The sequence below is a fragment of the Sus scrofa genome, chromosome 16, assembly GCF_054392235.1.
Source record: "Sus scrofa isolate SSC_HxYL_T2T_F1_AM1 chromosome 16, Sscrofa_HxYL_maternal_Yorkshire_Landrace_v2.0, whole genome shotgun sequence".
Taxonomy (NCBI): domain Eukaryota; kingdom Metazoa; phylum Chordata; class Mammalia; order Artiodactyla; family Suidae; genus Sus; species Sus scrofa.
In genome coordinates this window covers 31,659,595-31,679,019 of record NC_139398.1, presented here as the reverse complement: position 1 = coordinate 31,679,019, position 19,425 = coordinate 31,659,595, and the positions used below count along the sequence as shown (strand labels likewise).

At 42.5% G+C, this 19,425-nt stretch overlaps 1 protein-coding gene across 6 annotated transcripts in view; it reads left to right on the top strand.

Annotated features, from left to right (window-relative positions):
• Positions 1-19,425, top strand: part of ADAMTS12 (ADAM metallopeptidase with thrombospondin type 1 motif 12) — a 375,325-nt gene that overhangs the window by 294,854 nt on the left and 61,046 nt on the right. For all 6 annotated transcript variants that reach the window (XM_085002056.1, XM_085002059.1, XM_021076980.2 and 3 more), the window contains exons 17-18: positions 3,517-3,643; positions 14,641-14,851. In XM_085002056.1, the coding sequence (XP_084858182.1) occupies positions 3,517-3,643; positions 14,641-14,851 (338 nt within the window). The remainder of the gene's footprint in view (positions 1-3,516; positions 3,644-14,640; positions 14,852-19,425) is intronic.

The following is a 19,425-nucleotide window of genomic DNA, read 5'->3' as shown; positions in this document are numbered from 1 at the left end:
TGATAAAATTTTTAATTGGATCCTTTGTAGAACACCCTCTTGTTCTACCTGATCCCAATAAACATCTCTTGTTTGAGCATTTCTTACCTCTTTCTTACATAATTTCTTTTTGGTCATGACACTCAATGTCTGTTATCAGTTCATTGGGAATTCAGGAAGGAAAAAATATTGGCTTTGAGGCTTACCAATGTTGTGAGAGGTGTGGGTTTCAGCATTGGACAATAATGAAGTCAAACCTCATTAATTGATATCCAATTTATATTTATAGTTAATGACATCAGTGTCAATGTCCTTTCGAGCTAGGGAAAAAAATGAAGTGTATAAATGAGAGTTCCGTTGTTTGCAATAAGAAGGTTACATTATTGGAGTATGAGCACTGGATGAATTGGATTTGCCCTACTCCCTGGTCGCAGATTGTAAAGCCAACCTTAACCTCACCACATGCAGGAAACAGTTGTGCAAGAAGTTAATGCCCTGTGATTAGTGAGCGGGTTACAAAGGGGCTTTCTCAAAGACCTAACACGCATTAAGTACTTAGGACTTAGGGTACATCATGTACAAATTGAGGTTTATACATTATTTAACATGTTCACAGAAGACAAATTCCAGTTATTTGCCTTGTGCCTGTTGCTATTTCTGTCTTGAAGTATAGATAGGTGGCTGGTCATAAATGTCTCTCTCGGAACACACAAGCACCATCATAGCATTAGGAGAACCTAGCCAGGTATCATGCACCTGTAATGGGAGTGGTGGCGGGGCAGGGGCAGGAGGGAGTCAATCTACTGGGTTGGGGTCCTTCACTGGAAGGTTGTGCTTATCTTTGTATCTTTCAGGTGAGAACTCAAGAACTAAAATAAAAGATCAATGGTCACAATGACCTTTCATTCCAACAAAGAAACACTGACACATTGTTATTAATTTTCCCCTATGCCCTGGGCAGTATCTGCCTGGCCCATATATCTGTTCATCTGGCTGCTGGGCCAGCAAGTTGACCCATGAAATGCTATTAACTTTGTGGCAGGATTATATGTAATGTTCTATGCCTTTCTATTACTTCTGAACTTGGAAGCACTGGGCATACTTATCTTTGCTATTCACACCCAGAAACAAGACTTTGGGGGGGTGTTTCCAACCTCTGAGAGTCACCGGACTGTTTCCCTTTATGTTTTGACATCAAGGATTTGCCAGACTACCCAAAGTTTTAATGAAACTTCTAAGTGGCTAAGCTTTTTCTTTTTTCTGTTCCACAATGGCAAATACATTCTGGCTTCAGCTATTACAGTCTCTACTGCGCCCAAATTGCCTAAGACTTCTCTACAGGAGTTTGTGTCTTTCCAGACAATGACTCACTCATTGTGCCATGGAAGTTCCTTTTATAATGTTACTTCCAGCTGTTGGTAGTGCTATATTTATATGACAAAAGAAGAACATGTAGTCTATCAGTTCAGAAAGCCTGAGTGGTTGAAAGATTACCTGTATCTGCATAAAGAATAAAATAGCATTGATTTAACAATAAAATATCGTCGATTCATTTTGAAGCTTTCCCTTGTTTTGCAACCCCCCTCCCCCAACATGTTGAAATGGCGAGATGCAATCTCTGGTGTCTGAGTATGCAAGCTAGCCTGGGAGCCTGGGCCAGAACAAGTCCACATGAGGGAGGGTGAGGTGGTGGGTGGTAGGGGAGCTGCCCCAGTTTGGGTCCCGCCAGTCACGTGGTTGTGGGGCAGCCCTCCAGGTCACAGGTGCTAAAGCGAGGAGGTGACCAGCTTATTGGTGCACTGATGGCCTTTCCAATTCCGCACTTCACCAGTGAGCCCACTCGAGGCTGGATGCCCTGAGAGCTCAGGGTGCCCATCTCTGTGCAGGCTGATTGCTCCATCCCCAGGGCCTCCATCTTCAGTCTTCTCACCCAGCATTCCGAGTTCCGCATGGAAGCATGAGCCCTCTAAGGAGAGCTGGTGGCTCTCTGCCTCACTGCCCTGCACCTCTCACTCCAGGATGTTCTGGCTGCTCCTCCTCCTTCTCTTGCTAACAATGTCCTAGTTAGCAAAGCCATGGTCCTTTCTTTTCCTTTCTCAACCTATGTGACTTCACTGTGCCTCCGTTTCCTCATCTGTCTAATAGCAATAATGATAGCATTGACCTCAGTGGGTCGTTGTGAGGTTTCAGTTATTATATATCCTAGTAGATAACAAGTACTACATTATATACAATACAATAATGTTACAATATATATATGTATGTATATTTGTCTGGGATATATATGTATATGTAGTCACACATACACACATGCACATGCACACATGCAATTTGGAGGTTTTTTTGTTTTGTTTGTTTTTGTTTTTTGTCTTTTTGCCTTTTCTAGGGCCACTCCCGTGGCATATGAAGGTTCCCAGGCTAGGGGTCCAATCAGAGCTGTAGCTGCCAGCCTACGCCACTCACAGCAATGCGGGATCCAAGCCAGGTCTGCAACCTACACCACAGCTCACGGCAATGCCGGATCCCCAATCCACTGAGCAAGGCCAGGGATTGAACCCACGACCTCATGGTTCCTAGTCAGATTCATTAACCACTGCGCCACGACGGGAACTCCCACACATACCATTTTGAACAGAGCCCTGGGCAAGGCACGCACTCCATGTGTTAACTATTATTATATATCCAAAGTCAAATCCAGCCCTCAGAGGTGCTTAGGTGCTTTGTTTGCTACTTTGACGTGCTTCTCTTACTCACCTTACCAACCTAGTTTTAGAAGGCAGCAGTGTTATCAATCCCTGCCATCAAAACTCTCTCCCTTTTTTTTTTTTTTTTGGCCATGTCCGCAGATTGTGGAAGGTTCCAAGGCCAGGGATCGAACCTGAGCCACAGCAGTGACAACGTCGAATCCTTAACTACTAGGCCACTAGGGAACTTCTAAAACCCTCTGCTTTACAAAATATAGCCTCTCAAACTTCACACCATTATTTTGACTTTTATTCCCATCTTTCAGAGCTTGCAAACCCCCAACTACTGTGAAGCTCCCAGCTCCTTTATTCCTTTATTAAACTAATAATGTGTGATTGTGACATAACATCTGGCAATGATAGCTGCTTTCACCGTTAAATCTCACTTTGTTTTTTATTTGGCATATATGTGTTAGTCTTATCTCCACAAGTAGATTGTAATCTATATGTGAGACTATATATAAATCTACCTATATTACCTGTAGACCTTCCTAAGCAAGATCTCTTCCTTCCACTCACTGCCTGCTACAGCATGGGTCTGGATAATAAGAGGTCCCACCCATCCCTACTTTAAAAAAAAAACACCTATTTTAAAAAAAGAATGTTTATAAGTATGGCTGAGTCACTTTGCTCTACAGCAGAAATTGGCACAACATTGTAAATCAACTCTATGTTAATAAAAAAAAAAGCAAATACCTTATGGACAATGTTCTCATCCACTACAGGCATGACCAGGGGCCTCACTGGACACTGTGGGCTCAGGATTTAATATGTGTGAACCTTTCTACCACAGGCATCCGCCGTCAGACTGCCCATTGCGTGAAGAAGGGTCACGGGATGGTGAAAGCTACATTCTGTGACCCAGAAACACAGCCCAATGGGAGACAGAAGAAGTGCTATGAAAAGGATTGTCCACCCAGGTAACCAGTGGTGACAGCTGGAGCTCTATGTGCCTGACTATGTGGTACCTGATTGAACAGTAATCCAGGGCTGTGATGGGGAAGGCTGTGTGGCTTTGTTACTGGGATACACAGAGGAAAGCTGTCACGGGTTTCGGTGGCTATGCGGTTGGAACCTGTGGCAAGCTGTGCGTGGGGACATTTTCTCCCCAGAGAGTGGTATTTCTCACAAAGCGCGTGTGTTCTGTGTTTATTTATTTGATAAGATGTAAGTTCCAAAGCACCGTTGAAGAGAATGGTATGGCAATCACCCAGAAGTTCTTTGGAGAATGGGTTTGGCTTTCCCAGGAGCACTTTACCAGTGCCACACACAGGAGCTTCTTAGACAGCGTGGTGTCAGCTTCAGACTGCAGTGCCCATTTGTACTTAGGGCTGCCTGGAAGCGTGGATTTACAGGCCAGGCTTTCTAACCTCAGGACCGCTGACATTTGGGGCTGGCTAATTCTTTGCTGTGGGAGGCTGTCCTGTGTACCCTAGGATGTCTAACAGCATCTCTGGCCTGTATCTTTTTAGACATTTGTTACATTCCATCTTCTCCATCCAGGTTATAACAACCATAAAAGTCTCCAAACTGCCAAATATCTACTGGTGGCAAAATCACCCTTGGTTGAGAACCACTGTTATAGAGATATTCATTTGCTCCTAATCATAGTGGTTCAAAATATTGGGACACTAGGGAGTTCCCCTTGTGGCTCAGTGGGTTATGAACCCGACTAGTATCCGTAAGGATGCAGATTTGATCCCTGGCCTTGTTCAGTGGGTTAAGGATCCAGTGTCGCCACGAGCTGTGGTGTAGGTCACAGATGCCCTAAGAAGCCAAAAGGAAAAAATTGGGATTCTAGAAGGTAGTGCGGACATTATTGTGAGGAGTTTATGTTTAAAAAAAGAGGAAGAAGTGGGGGGGGGGGAGACAGAGGAAAGAGAGAGGGAAGGAGAGAAAGAATGAATTTGGGGGAGTGTCTTTATTCTCAAGTCACCTTAAACAAGGGTATATTTTGGCTGCTGGTTCCACCAAGCATCCATTCCAAGAAGATACACTAAAAAGATTTAGTTTAACAAGAGGGGGCTGGTTGGCGTCATAAATCTAGCAAGTGACGGGCTGAATTCAAAAGCAGAGCTAGAAGAATGGAATAAAGGCCAAAGAATTTGGTCAAAGAGACGAGGCAAGTCAGTTAAGGCAAATGTCAGCCTCTCCTGGGCCCCAGTAGGGAGATCCCAGAGGCCAGGATGTTCTCAGCTCAGCGTCCTAGGTTGATTCTCCATCTGGTTCTGGGGTTTCTTCCAGGTGGGCGGTGGGCTGTGAGGTCCAGAGCTGGACCCACCGCCACGGAGGCAGGACAGAGGTGCCACATCACCTTGCTATAGCTCTGCCCCGGGACTCTTGCACTGGGAGAACTAGGGACGTGAGGGGAGCACTAGGCCCCACTAGGTTTCTTGTGTAATTGTGGTTTCTCTAAACCCTTCTCAGGGAAGAAGACCCTTTCTCATCCTGACTGCTCTCCACCATACTTACCCTCCCTCAAAGTCAATGTCACTCTACCAGTAACTTCCTTTTGCCCTCACTGGATAAGAGCCACTACGCACGTGCCCAGGATTCTCACCTCACTTTTCAAAGCCACCCTCTCTGGGAGTGGCTGCCTTCTTAAAAAGTGGTTATTTATTTCCTAAATCTAAATAACCTTCTTAAAAAGTGGTTATTTATCTCCTAAATCTAATTTTCCTAAATCTAATTTTAAAAGTTTTTCAATGAACCTAGTTTTCAAACATCTAATTTCATCCCTAGAGTTCAGGTTCATAGTTTGTGGGTGTTTTCGTTAGTTTGCTTGGGCCTTAATATTACCAGCAAATCGTTGTTAAGCATTTTTTATTTCCCAGGAGAGATATGATGGTGATAATAAGCATACAGCAGTTAGCATTTATTGAGCACTGTGATTTTGTGCTATAACAAAAAGATGTGCCTTTGGCCTGGTACCTGTTCTGGGTACCTGGGGAGCTACCAGCCTTGAGTTTTAGGCTGGTAGCTCTTAGCCTGCAGCAGATTGATATGAGCAAGGCCCTCAAAGAGAGGTGTGCACTTCCCCCCTTATTCAGGGTGAGGTTACAGCAAAGCGAGCCCTGTGCTACGTGTGGTGGGCAGCAAAGGAGTTTGATGTAGACACTCCCCTGCTGAGGCCAAGGCAGAGCTAGGGATATGCACTGTGTACCTAAGAGCAACACAGTCAAAGGAACCTGTGGATTTGGTGACAGCCCTCTGTTTTAGAAGAGACATCCATCTATATCAAACATTTTCTCATTCCACTGTAGCTAAATTCTTGGCTTCACTACTTTCGAAATTCAGTTCCCATAAGCGTGGTTATCTTAACTACTTCTGCACTCTAATTACCAGAACTTTCCAGGTGGAGGTGACCCCACAATAAAATACAACTAGTGCTAGAAGGAGAAAGATACTAAGGCAAGAATCCAGAGGCTGGAGGACAGAAGATGAGCTGAGGCTGAAGGCTGGTGACACGGAGGAACAGCCTTGATAGAGGCGTTTTTAGTGACACAGGCTGAGCTCTGGGGCTTGGAAATTTGGCACTGACAGTGATCCTGTGGTAGGCTAAAAACAAGCCCCCAGGGGAGTTCCTGCCGTGGCTCAGTGGTTAACAAATCTGACTAGCATCCATGAGGAGGCAGGTTGGATACCCGGCCTCACTCAGTGGCTTAAGGATCCAGCATTGCTACGGCTGTGGCTTAGCCCAGCAGCTCTAGCTCCAATTGGACCCCTAGCCTGGGAACCTCCATATGCTGAGTGTGCAGCCCTAAATAAGTAGGTAAATAAATAAACAAGCTCCCAGGATATCCACAGCCTGGAGCTTTCAATTGTTAGCTTATTTGGAAAAGGGGTCTGTACAGGTGTGGTTAAGTTAAAGGGTTTTGAAATGAGGGGGTTATCCTAGATTATCCACTTGGGCTCTAAATTCCACCACATGCCCTTGTAGAAGAGGCAGAGAGACATTTCACACACACACACACTCACACACACGATAAACAATACGAAGGTGGAGCAGAAAGAGGTTCGAAGACACCAGCCTTTAAGATTGGCGTGACAGGTCACAAGCCAGGGAATGCTGGCAGCCACCACAAACTGAGGAGGCAAGGAATGGGTCTTGCCCAGAGCCTCTGAAGGGAGGGCAACCCTGCTGACACCTTGACTTCATCCCAGGATTGCTGCCTTGGCTGTCTGGCCTCAAGAACTATAAGAAACTCGATTTGTGTTGCTTGCAGCCACGAGTTTGTGGTGATTATTACAGCGGTTCTAGGAAATGAATAAGTGCAGCACACCAATTAAGGCAAGTGTCATATAAAAGCAAGGGACGGGCAGAGGCCACCTCTCCATCAGGTCGTAGAAGCACCACAGCTTGGGACAGCAAGTGATTAGGGCATGGGAAACGGTCCTTTGGAGCAGCACAAATATGTCACTTCCCAAGGAAGCTTACAGCCAGGAGGGCTACTGAGATACATTCACGTGTGCAAGAGGGAGTGGTTGCTGTCAGGGCTGGGACCAGCAGTCAGGTGTCTGGAAGTCTTGCCTAGCACCCTGCCTCCCCATCACTGTCCATAGTCCTTGGGTGCTTGGGGCTTAGTCAACATGTCTTTATCATTCAATTCTAAGAGCAGCATTATTAGAACAAGGTAAATGGGACTCTGGGTTTTTTTTCCTGGAATGCTGTCTAAGTTGAGTGCACGGATGTAGTTTGTTGATTCAGAGCAAAATTTTGAAATGGAGCAATGACACTGCCCCCTCTCATGAAATCTGCCACAAAATACTGGCAGTTAGAATGGAAGTGCTGATGGCCGCAAACAAGAACTGGGCTAGCGAGCAGTCCCTGTGCTCGCCCAGTCAGCAGTGCCCAGGTTTTCCTGGTGAGCTGATGCTCATTTTTGCAGCTGCTGCTTCTGCCGTTCTACATCCTTGCACTTCAAGGGAGGAAAACAGTCCATCCTATTCCCGGTTTCTGCTGTTGTGTTGGAAACATAATTTCCTCCAACTCCCTCTAAACAATTTGAAGATTATACTTAAGGAAGAAAAGCAAAGCATATGCAATTTGACAAGTCTTCTTAAATCTTTGTCATTTGGTAGCATGTTTGTTTTGATTTTCCTCTGTCTACTATCTGTTTTCCAAGGTCTGAATTTCTTGAGTTTCTGTACATGACTAATGCCTTTTCTCCAGCTTGTGGTCCTTAAACATCAACAAAATTAGCAGATCAACTTACCTAGTTCAGACCTCAAACTAAAGGCACAGCCTTCGGAGAGGGATATTAATGATCCCAACAGTATTCTTTTTAACTTGAAAGTAAAACGTCTGCCCTTGTTTTTGTTTTTATGCCCAAGGTCACATACACACGTTTACATGTATACATACATACATACATTTATGTTTAAAATGTATGGTCCCTGTATTTAGGGGGTTACTTGATCCCAGCAAGCTGATTTTATTGAAATTTCATTTTTAATATTTATTTGTTCTGGAGTTCCCATTGTGGCTCAGCACTTTAAGAACCTGACATAATGTCTGTGAGGCTGCGGGTCCCATCCCTGGCCTCACTCAGTGGGTTAAGGATCCAACATTGCTGGAAGCTGTGGTGTAGGTAGCAGATGCAGCTCAGATCTGGCATTGCTGTGGCTGTGCTGTAGGCTTGCAGCTGAAGTTCCGATTCAGCCCCTAGCCCAGGAGATTCCATATGCAGCAGGTGCAGCTATAAAAGGAAGGAAGGAAGGAAGGAAGGAAGGAAGGAAAGAAAGAAAGAAAGAAAGAAAGAAAGAAAGAAAGAAAGAAAGAAAGAAAGAAAGAAAGAAAGGAGGGAAGGAAGGAAGGAGGGAAGGAAGGAAGGAAGAAAGAAAGAAAGAAAATAAATAAATATATATATATATACATATATATAAATATGTCTTCATGTTGTGTATATTTTCCTTTCCCTTAATCTGTATTTGTTTATTTAGTGCATCTGGACTAAAATCTTTGTCAACAGTAACAACCAGCAAGTTCACCTATGGTGCTTCTATGATGTAGATTATTTTTGTTGAAATAGATCAAGCTTTCTAACTCCGTCAGAGATTTTGACTCCTGAAAATGTTCAGTAAACACAACACATAACACATATAGCACATACATTGTAACACGTACAAGTTTTGAAAATGCATTCTAAGGTAGGATATGATTAGCTGAATAGAATTCCATGAACTATTCTAACATAATGGATAATTTACAGAAGTTCTTCTTATTTATGATTGCATACCAGCTTCCTAAAATAGGCATGGTAACATTAGGGAGTAGAGGTGGATACTGTACCCAGATGGCCTATAAGGAGATGTGAGTTCAGAGAAATGGGACGCTGTGCCCCAGGATACAGAAGTAAAGAGGAAACTAGCAATTTTTAAGAACCCACTCTTTTTCTTTTGCTTTATTTATTTACTTTTTTCTTGATGAACCTACACTGACACATCACAATCACCCAAAGTCCATAGTTTACCATAGGGTTCTCACTCTTGGTGTTGTATATTCTATGGGTTTTGACAAATATGTGATGGCATATACCCATCATTATATTTCATACAGAGTATTTTCACTGCCCTAATAATCCTCTGTGCTTTGGCTATTTATCTCTCTTTCTCTCCTTTGTCAACCACTGATCTTTTTACTCTTTTCATGGTGTGCCTTTTCCAGAATGTCATATAGTAGGAATCATATAGTATATAGCTTTTTCAGATTGCCTTCTTTTACTTAATAATTGGCATTTAAGTTTTCTCCATGTCTTTTTATGCCTTGACAGCTCATTTCTTTTTAATGAATAATATTCCATTTAGTGAATAGTATTCCATTGTCTGGATGAACCATAATTTAGCCATTCACCTTCAGAAGCACATCTTGGTTGCTTCCAAGCTTTGGCAACTATGGATAAAGCTGCTGAAACATTCATATGCAGGTTTTTGTGCAAACATGAAGTTTTAAGTTCCTTTGGCTAAATACCAAGGAGCACAATTTCTCAGTTGAGAACCCAGTGTGTGTCAAGCCCTATCCATATTGCCAAGTCATTTATTCATGTTAGCAACCCTGACTAGTAGATATTTTCATGCCATTGTACAGATAAGGACCCTAGAGTCTTCACAAAATTTTTCCCAAGGCATTTAGCTATAAGTAGTAGCATCTAAATTTGAGCCTAGATCTGTCTGCTGAGAATTCTGTGCAGATGCTAGTACACCATGCTGCTGCCCAGGATCTCAGGATGAACAGGTTCTGATGCTAAAACTAGAATCTCCAAATTTAAAATATTTCTCACACAGCAAGACACAATGAAAATGTTATAAACAAGCAGAAATTTCTACCTGCAAAGCTAAATCATGCATGCAAATTCACAAGGGAATTAAAGAAAGGAAATTAAGTTAATTGCTTTTTAAAAGAATAAATAATGAACTTTAATTGTTTCATTGCTGTTATTTGGTTTTGAAAGCTTAGTCCAGTAGTTTCCTTGGATATGAATTTCAAGTTGCAACATCTTTCTCCTCTGTCACCTAATTTTCATGCTATCTGAAAAGTTCACACCCATCATTCAGAGCTGTCATTTCCCCCTTCTAAAATGATTTCATAGGCAAGATTTAATCATTTTTATTTCTGGACTATTGTCCTTCAGTAATCATTTGTCTCTACATCCAATTTGGACATTCTGTGTTCTTTCCCAAAGGAATGCATAAGACAGATTTTTAAAAAAGATTTAATAAAACCATCTGGTAATCTAAACATAAGAAATACATGTTACATGGTCTGTGGCTTTCAGGATCAAAGTCTTGCACAGCATTTGTCTTGCTTGGCCTGTCCAGAAAGAAACTCTTTGGAATTGAAAGTTTATCTGACTCCAGAAAGAGGTCATTTGAGTCTCTTCTCCATATTGACTTCTCTCTGAACTTTGATTTATAGCAAAGCAAAGCTCTGCTGGGCTATAGCTGTGAAGATGCCAGCATATCCAAAGTGCTCCGTAAAGTCCAGTAGTAGTTCTTTCCACCCTGGCAGCTGCATGTAGGTTTCAGTGCAAAAAGAATGGCTCATGATTTAAAGCCAGGTTCCTCACCCTCAACACTGGAGCCACTTGGGCTGGGTAATTCTTGCTGGGGGTTGTGGGGGGTGTCCTACACATTGTAGAATATTTCGCAGTATGCTTGTTTTCTACCCGCTAGACCCCAAGAGCACACCTCCAACCTCATTTGTGACAACCGAAAATGTCTTCAGACATTCCCAAATGTCCCCTGGGGAGGTGGCTATAGGAATCTCCTTTGGTTGAGAACCATCGATCTAAATGAAAGGAATGGGGTACTGAGCCTGGGAGAAGTCCATGAGAGAGGAGAGGAAGGAGAACCTAGTGCACAGGGAACAACAAGAAAGCTGGAGAAAATGAGGAGGGGCCAACAGAATTTGGTCAGATCATGGATACAAAGAAGCAATAATGTCTGCCTTGAAATAAGGGTTGTTATTTTGGAATCTGGAGTGTCAATTGAATTGGATTTTGGAATGTTCCTAAATACTATTAGAGGAAAGATTAACACAAAGATAGTAATTATAATAATTGATATTTTTAAGGAAATTACCATTCTGAACAAGAGTTTAACAAATTCACATTAGGACTTTGAGCTTTCTGAATAATGAGGATTTGAGTTTATTTCTGTGCTTTATTGGTTTATTGTCCGTCAGAGCTTCCTGAGCAAGCACTGGTTGGTATGGGACTGGGTAGAAGATAGATACAGCTCCTTCTACTTGATGTCAGAGGGTGTCCATACTTTTCCAGGACAACTACAGGCTCTTCAAGGGTCTTGAAACACACACACACACACACACACACACACACTTCTATATTGTACATAATTCATACTAAAACAATAGTGTTCATTCTTTGTAGAAAAATGTAAAGATAAGCAATCAAATCCGTTTATTTGGTATCACACTGCCAGTGGTTTCTAATCCTGACTTCACATGAAAGCCGTCAAAGAGCTTTTAAAAAACACTAATGCCTTGGCCCTACTCACCCCCAAGAGATTCTCCCAACCAATATAGCAATAGGGCCTGAATACTAATATCTTTTTAAAGATCCCAGGTTATGATACGAGAATCACTGATAGAGCCCCAGTCCTTAGGACTTTTACACAATAACTGGGATGCTAAGACTGACTAATGTATAGGGATTAAAGAGCAATACAAGACAATGCATGATCAATAATCCAATTGTATGTTAGGTATGACCGGTGTCATGGACATTCAGGCAAGAGGAGAATCAATGGCAAAAGTAGAAAAGGTCAGGTTAGGTTGTTGTTGATTCTGTGCTGATGAAACCAGAAGGTAGATAAACGTGTGGGCTGGGCCTTTGGTTTGCTGAGTTCTTTGCATGTTATTTCATCCTTCTTACCAGTCAGAGCATATTAACAGTCTTCTGTTACAAATCTCCTATAAATATAAATATAAAACAGTATTCTTTTTATAAATTTCCTAGAAGAGTGGGATTATACAGACACTGAAAAGAATAAGAATAAGATGGATAAGACACTGAAAAGAATAAGAATAAGAACAATTTGGCAATAGCTTCTGAGTCCTGGCCCTGGAAGACCTTTGCAGGGAAATGAGGGTATGGGTTTCACTTTAAACTAGGGACAGACATATGCAAGATGTTTGCAGGGGACAGTGGAGGAAATTTCAGGGAGAGAAACAAGGAAGTCCATTATCACTTTGTGGTGACATAGCTGAAAGCCTTGTAGCCAGTAATTAGATAGCTTAGACCTTCCGTCAGCTCTCATTAAGGTCCTTCCCAAATGGCATTTGATAGACTTGTTAGTGTGTCTGGCCTCCCTTAGAAATTTCAGAGATAAGACAGAGTAATTGGATTAGTACAGTGGGCATTTATTTGGCATCACAGCATATGGTTCCAATATTAGCTCTTTATCCACACAGGATGGCCAGATGTTTTATACTGAAGAATAAATAATTCTAATGACTTATGAACCGAAGAGTATAATAGAATTGAGGAAGAGCTTTCTTCTAATATTTTAAACTAGATGTTAAAAGTATGAGAATCAAAGAAGTTCTACCCAAATAAGTCCAATATTTTATAAATGTAAGTAAGGATACAAAATTTTATCTTCTTTAAAAGTCGGTATTATCTCAAGGTCAGAAGGCTTCCTTAAGGTCAGGCATGAAGGAATTTCCCATGAAAAACAAATCTATTCCATTTTATTCCTGCACAGAGGGGTGAATAAGCAATCATGGAACTGTTGAACACGTGTCCAGACACCTGTCCTGTGTTTGGTGTTGAGGAAGATTTACACAATGACGGAGAAGGAATAAAAGAGACGGCTCTGAAGAGGGCTCCTTGCTACTTTCAAAAGCAACTTTGTATAAACAGTGGGCCCACATCCTAGAATCTTTTTTTTTTTTTTGGCCTTTTTAGGGTTGTACTGGTGGCATATGGAGGTTCCCAGGCTAGGAGTCAAATTGGAGCTACAGCTGCCAGCCTACACTAGAGCCACAGCAACGCTGGATCCTTAACCCACTGAGCGAGGCCAGGCATCTAACAGGTGTCCTCATGGACACTAGTCGGGTTGTTTCCACTGAGCCACAATAGGGACTTCTCCCACATCCTAGAATATTGAGTCAATCCATGATAATGGGGTAGAAAAAGAGCACACATCTTCCTTTTCCCATGGAGAATGCAGAGTGTTAATTTAGCCAACAGTTTCAACCATTCAACTTATTAAGAATAGCTTCCAAAAAAGGAAATTATTTAATACATTTGTTTTTCTACTCCTTCCTTTTTTTTTTTTTTTTTTTTTTTTTGTCTTTTGTCTTTTTTAGGGCTGCACCCGTGGCATATGGAGGTTCCCAGGCTAGGGGTCCAATCAGAGCCGTAGCTGCCGGCCTAAGCCACAGCCACAGCAATGCCAGATCCTTAACCCACTGAGCAAGGCCAGGGATGGAACCCGCAACCTCATGGTTCCTAGTCGGGTTTGTTTCCTCTGCGCCACGATGGGAACTCTGTCTACTCCTTTCTTATTAAAGGGACCAGTGAGGATATTAACAGATAGACTGAAGGAGATGGGGGAGGGAGGGAAATGAAGACAATGCACCTGACTGATCATCTCCTAAATGACTGAAAGTTGGTAAGTTTTTAAGTATCTGCTTCACATTGAAATAGAAAAACACTCAATTAGGAGCCAGGAGATCCAGCTTCTAATTGGATTCTCTTACTCAATAGCAATAGCCAAAACAGCAATAATTACAGGTGACTGAGTTCATATTATGTCAGGCGCTATACCATGGACTGTGCATAAACTGATATTTCATTTAATTTCCTTTAACATTGACATTGGAGTTCCCATCATGGCACAGTGGTTAGTGAATCTGACTAGGAACCATGTGGTTGCGGGTTTGATCCCTCGCCTCACTCAGTGGGTTAAGGATCTGGCATTGCCGTGATCTATGGTATAGGTCACAGACACAGCTCGGATCCTGCATTGCTGTGGCTATAGCATAGGCTGGCAGCTGTAGCTCTGATTGGACCCCTAGCCTGGGAACCTCCATATGCTGTGGATGCAGCCCACAAAAGACCAAAAAAAAAAAAATTGATATTATCACTTCTGTTTAAGAGATGTGGAGAGTAAGGCTTTAGCTCGCTTGGGACTGTATAACAGAAAACTGGACCTCAGTTTTCTTGACTGAAAAGAGAGGGCTTTTTTTCTTCCCATTGAAAGACATCCTTAGTTAGCATCTGCTTATGCCAAGTGCTCTGCTGGGGCCTCGGGTATGACTGAATAAGCCAGAAGGCCCTCTCCTGGGCTGGAGTACCTTCCACGCCCTCCTGGCTGTCCCCGTGCACCTGGTTGGACTGAGCATCATCTCTCCTCTGGGTGATCTTGTCTCCATGTCTACGTGTGTCTGCAGGTGGTGGGCCGGGGAGTGGGAAGCGTGCTCGGCGACATGTGGGCCCCACGGAGAGAAGAAGCGAACAGTGCTGTGCATCCAGACCATGGGCTCAGATGAGCAGGCCCTCCCGGCTACGGACTGCCAGCACCTGCTGAAGCCCAAGACCCTCATTTCCTGCAACAGAGACATTCTGTGTCCATCAGACTGGACGGTGGGCAACTGGAGTGAGGTGAGCGCAGGGTCAAAGGGAAAGTGGCAATTATTCATGCTTTATCAGCCCCCAACCCACTTGTCTTCATTTACCACTGCAAAGCGACCCAAGGCAAAATTGCACAGTGGCCGGTACTTATCACCTCTGGCTTATGCCCTGCATTTCCCATGTCTTGCCTATTTTCCTTTCTTTTTTTTATTTTTTTATTTTTTTATTTTCCCACTGTACAGCAAGGGGGTCAGGTTATCCTTACATGTATACATTACAATTACATTTTTTCCCCACCCTTTCTTCTGTTGCAACATCAGTATCTAGACATAGTTCTCAATGCCATTCAGCAGGATCTCCTTGTAAATCTATTCTAGGTTGTGTCTGATAAGCCCAAGCTCCCGATCCCTCCCACTCCCTCCCCCTCCCATCAGGCAGCCGCAAGTCTCTTCTCCAAGTCCATGATTTTCTTTTCTGAGGAGATGTTCATTTGTGCTGGATATTAGATTCCAGTTATAAGTGATATCATATGGTATTTGTCTTTGTCTTTCTGGCTCATTTCACTCAGTATGAGAGTCTCTAGTTCCATCCATGTTGCTGCAAATGGCATTATGTCTATTTTCCTTTCTTACACGGCCTTCCTCTCACTTGTCCAGTGGTCAGATACCTGCCAGGAATGAGCTGGATGTTGCTCCCTCAGACTCATGATGGCTAATTGAAAAATCCTCAGGATTTCTGTTGGCCCATTATTAAACCATTGGTAGCAAATCAAGCTGCCCCACCCACCCCAAGAACTGGTTTGTCAAACATTTACTGGTAGTTATGTTTTATGCTAAAACCAGAGGAAGGTCACTCTAACAGAGGAAAGATATGCAGTGTACTTGCCATTTTGCCAAGCCCCTCAAACCATCCATCTATTCGGGTTTAGGACAAGTGCTATTATTAGCCATATAAATTCAAATAGTGCTGCATTTCCCCCAAATTAATCTGATCTAATTTTCTGAGTATAATTAAAAATCCATGGGCTAGAGGGTCATGACAGACTTCCAAGCTATAATTTTCTTTGGGTCGCACAGGCCCTGGGACCATCTTATTCTTCCAGAGTCTGTAGTGGAAGTAGAACGTCATATCTCCAAGGGTGCTGGAGTCTTCAGGGGCCTTGCTCTGGTCTTTCATGTGTGTTTCAGTCAATGACCTAAGAAATTACTAGAAAATAAATGACCTAAGAAATTACTAGAAAATAAATTATTTTTTAAAACCAACAGGCCAGAATTTATAGGCAGTTGCCGACTTCTTATGAGCTCCCTTGGGAAGCCACATGGATTCCACGGCAATGCAACCATTGACCAGGATATCTTAGGAATCCCTCTTAGACTCACCTTTGGAGAAATGGAAAATCTTTGACTCAGGAGAATGCCACAGAAAGTTGATTAGAATTAAGTCTGATGGATAAAAGGATAATTTGGTCCATTTGGATAAAACCTTTGTGTTTAGAGTGGTATTTGATTCTAAATATATGCTATTGCTTTTTATAGCTTCTAAAGGTACTCTGAAAGTATTATCTAAAGAAGATTTTGAATTTTTTGTAGGCAAAGGTACCATCTCTGAAGATAACTATTTGAAAGCAGGAAACACTCATTTGAATATAGCCATTTTGATAACCTTACTTCCAAAACGATTTCATTAGCTCATGGTCACAGTTTAGGTTTATTTAGCTTCTAATTCTAAACGGAATATGCTCTTGAACATCGGGGTGAAATAAAAAAGAAATGGAAAGTATGGCCTCTATATTGTAAGAATTTATCAAATGGAAGAGCTGGGACCAAAAAAAGGAAAAGACAAAGGTATACATGTAAAGAAAACATAGCTGCAAATTAATACAGGCGTGTTACCGATATTGCACTGATGTATGTGCACACATCAGAAATAGGCCAGAATATTCCCCCTGCTATTCCTGGGAAGTTGCAATCATAGCCTGTAGCTGGCCTGACCTATTAGTCTACTGCCAACCTCGATTGCAGTAAATTACAGTGTTGTCAAAATAAGCCTGAATGGGGTATTGTGACTGGACCATTAAATCTGTTTACCAAAAGTGTGTTGGCTGCATCTAAAGCAGTTAATAATTCTTGTCATGTAGAATTTACTAATGGCCAGAATCTTCATGCTTTTTCAAAGGAATGCAATTACATATTTAGCTGAAGAGTTCTTTTTGTTGTGCTCATGTTTATGAGGAGCAAAATGATGTGCCTTAACAAGGGTGAGAACAGTTTGCATGATCTGACAAGTACTTGAGTCTGTTGTTCCAAATAGAGGCCACCGAATATTATATTGACAGCAGACATAGAATCCAGTTTCTAGTGTTCACTTGACAGAGCTGAACAGAAAGGCAGACCCACTGTCTTCCTTCAAGGGAGGGTTTCAGAAGTGCTTTTAGTTGATCAGCATCAGAATACTCATCAAATGGGTCTTCCTTTCTTTCCTCTGCTGTCTTGCTCAGGTCTATATACGTTAGCCCTCTAATGACATCCGCTGAAATATGTTGAATGTCTTTGACATTCTACTAACATGCCAGGATACCTTTTTATGAGATGATGTAGTGATTCTTGCTGCTCATAATATTTATGGTCTATATTTTGTCTTGAGATCAACATTAATTAATGAAAAGTAGTGTTCCCACCATACCCAATCACTTGGTCTGCACTGGGCCATCTGGGTCACCCTGGATGAGTGTAAAGCTGTAATGTAACTGGGTGTGGGTCAAAAGACCCAAGAACCATGAGGCTCCTAGAATCCTGTAGAGTGGTCCTCCCTGAGTTGTCCAAGGTGAGAAGGAGGAGAAGAAGCAAATCCATGAGCTGTCCTTCCCTGTTAAGCAACTCTGCCAACCCAGGCAGTGGGGGGAGGGTGGGCTTAGCTTTGCCAGGCTGGATCATTCATCCCTGACCCAGCAGGAGTCAGAAGGAGGAGGTCTCTCCCTTGCTGGTGATAGCCAGAGGCTGCCCCCCAAGGACAGCTGTCCTGTGACCAGCCCCTTCCCTTCTAAGTTCATGCTCTGGACGTCTGACTCACACCCCTAATCTCAGGCTCCACCAAGACCCTTTGTTTGGCCCAACCTACTTTCTGGGCTTGGAGGGTAAAGGAGTGGGACTCTGTTGTAAACGGAGACAATTATCCAAGTTTCTGTGGCTCCCAGTAGTTGCATCACTTCAGTGACATGCCTTCTGAGAGGCAGCCAGCCTAGTGGTGAAGAGCATGGCCCTCTGGGTTGAAATCCTGGCTCTGCTACTTAATGGATATGTGACTCTAATCCCTCCATGGTTACTTTTTAGTTTTCTATGACTTGTTTTCTCCATTCCTAAAATGAGAATAACTATAGTACTTAGATTCTAGGGAAGTTATGAGGATTAAATGAGCTAATATTCCCAAAATTCTTAACAAGAACAGTGCCCAGCACATAGGAAATGCTGTACATATAATCATTTATTAGTGAAGTGAATACATGGAAATAATGAGAATATCATCCATCATTTGTTGAGTGCTTTCCACACTATATAGGTGTCTCATTTCACCCTTTAAATAACTCCATGAGGTTGATTTTAGTTCATTAATTCCCCTGTATCTCTCAGCAGTTAGATCAATAGCTTTAGTGGGATAGTAATTTTTCTAGGTTTTCCAGCCCTGCCAAGCCCTAACTGAGCCAGTGTTAAACCTCTCTCATCCTCTTCTCATTTAGAAAGACATGGTTATGGTAAGGCTTAATGATAATCCATGTGAGCCCTTTGTATGGTGCCTAGCAAATAGTAGTCATTCACTAAATAGCAACTTTATAATCAAGCAAGAAGACAAGGGTCAGATTTCCCCTTGTGGAGAAGCAGAAACGAATCTAGTATCCCTTAGGGTGCGGGTTTGATCCCTGGCTTCACTCTGTGAGTCAGGGATCTGGCATTGCTGTGAACTGTGGTGCAGACATGGCTCAGGTCCCGCGTTGCTGTGGCGGTGGTATAGGCCAGCAGCTATAGCTCTGATTCAACCCCTGGCCTGGGAACTTCCATATGCCACAAGTGCGGCCCTAAAAAGCAAAAAAAAAAAAAAAAAAAAAAAAGAAGAAGAAGAAGACGACGAGTGTCCATTTTCCACGTTACTCTGATTTTGCCAGCCCTGTCTGATCAATGGCACCCATGTGCCTTTACAGAATTGTAGCCCCTGCATTTTCATCCAGCTCTCTCCCTGCACTCAGGGCCATCCAATACATGGAGCACTGTAAGCTTAGGGCTTAGAGCCTGCAAATTTTTCATGGGCCTACGAAACTGTTTGAGACCTGGAAAAAAAAACAAAAAAGAAAAGCACTAATGTATTGTTCCAATAAAGCAAAGCACACTGCAAAATCAGAAATCAATATTTAATTACGTCTTAAGAGCAAATAATCACTGAACATTTAGTATGTGTTTTAAACACCTTAGTAGATATTACATGATATCTCACAATGGCCTTATTAGTCACATTTTACTAGTGAAGAAACTGAGGCATTGAGATATTTAGAAACTTGTCCAAGTTTGCACAGCCTCCAAAGTGATGGACTCAGGATTTGAATGCAGGCAACCAAG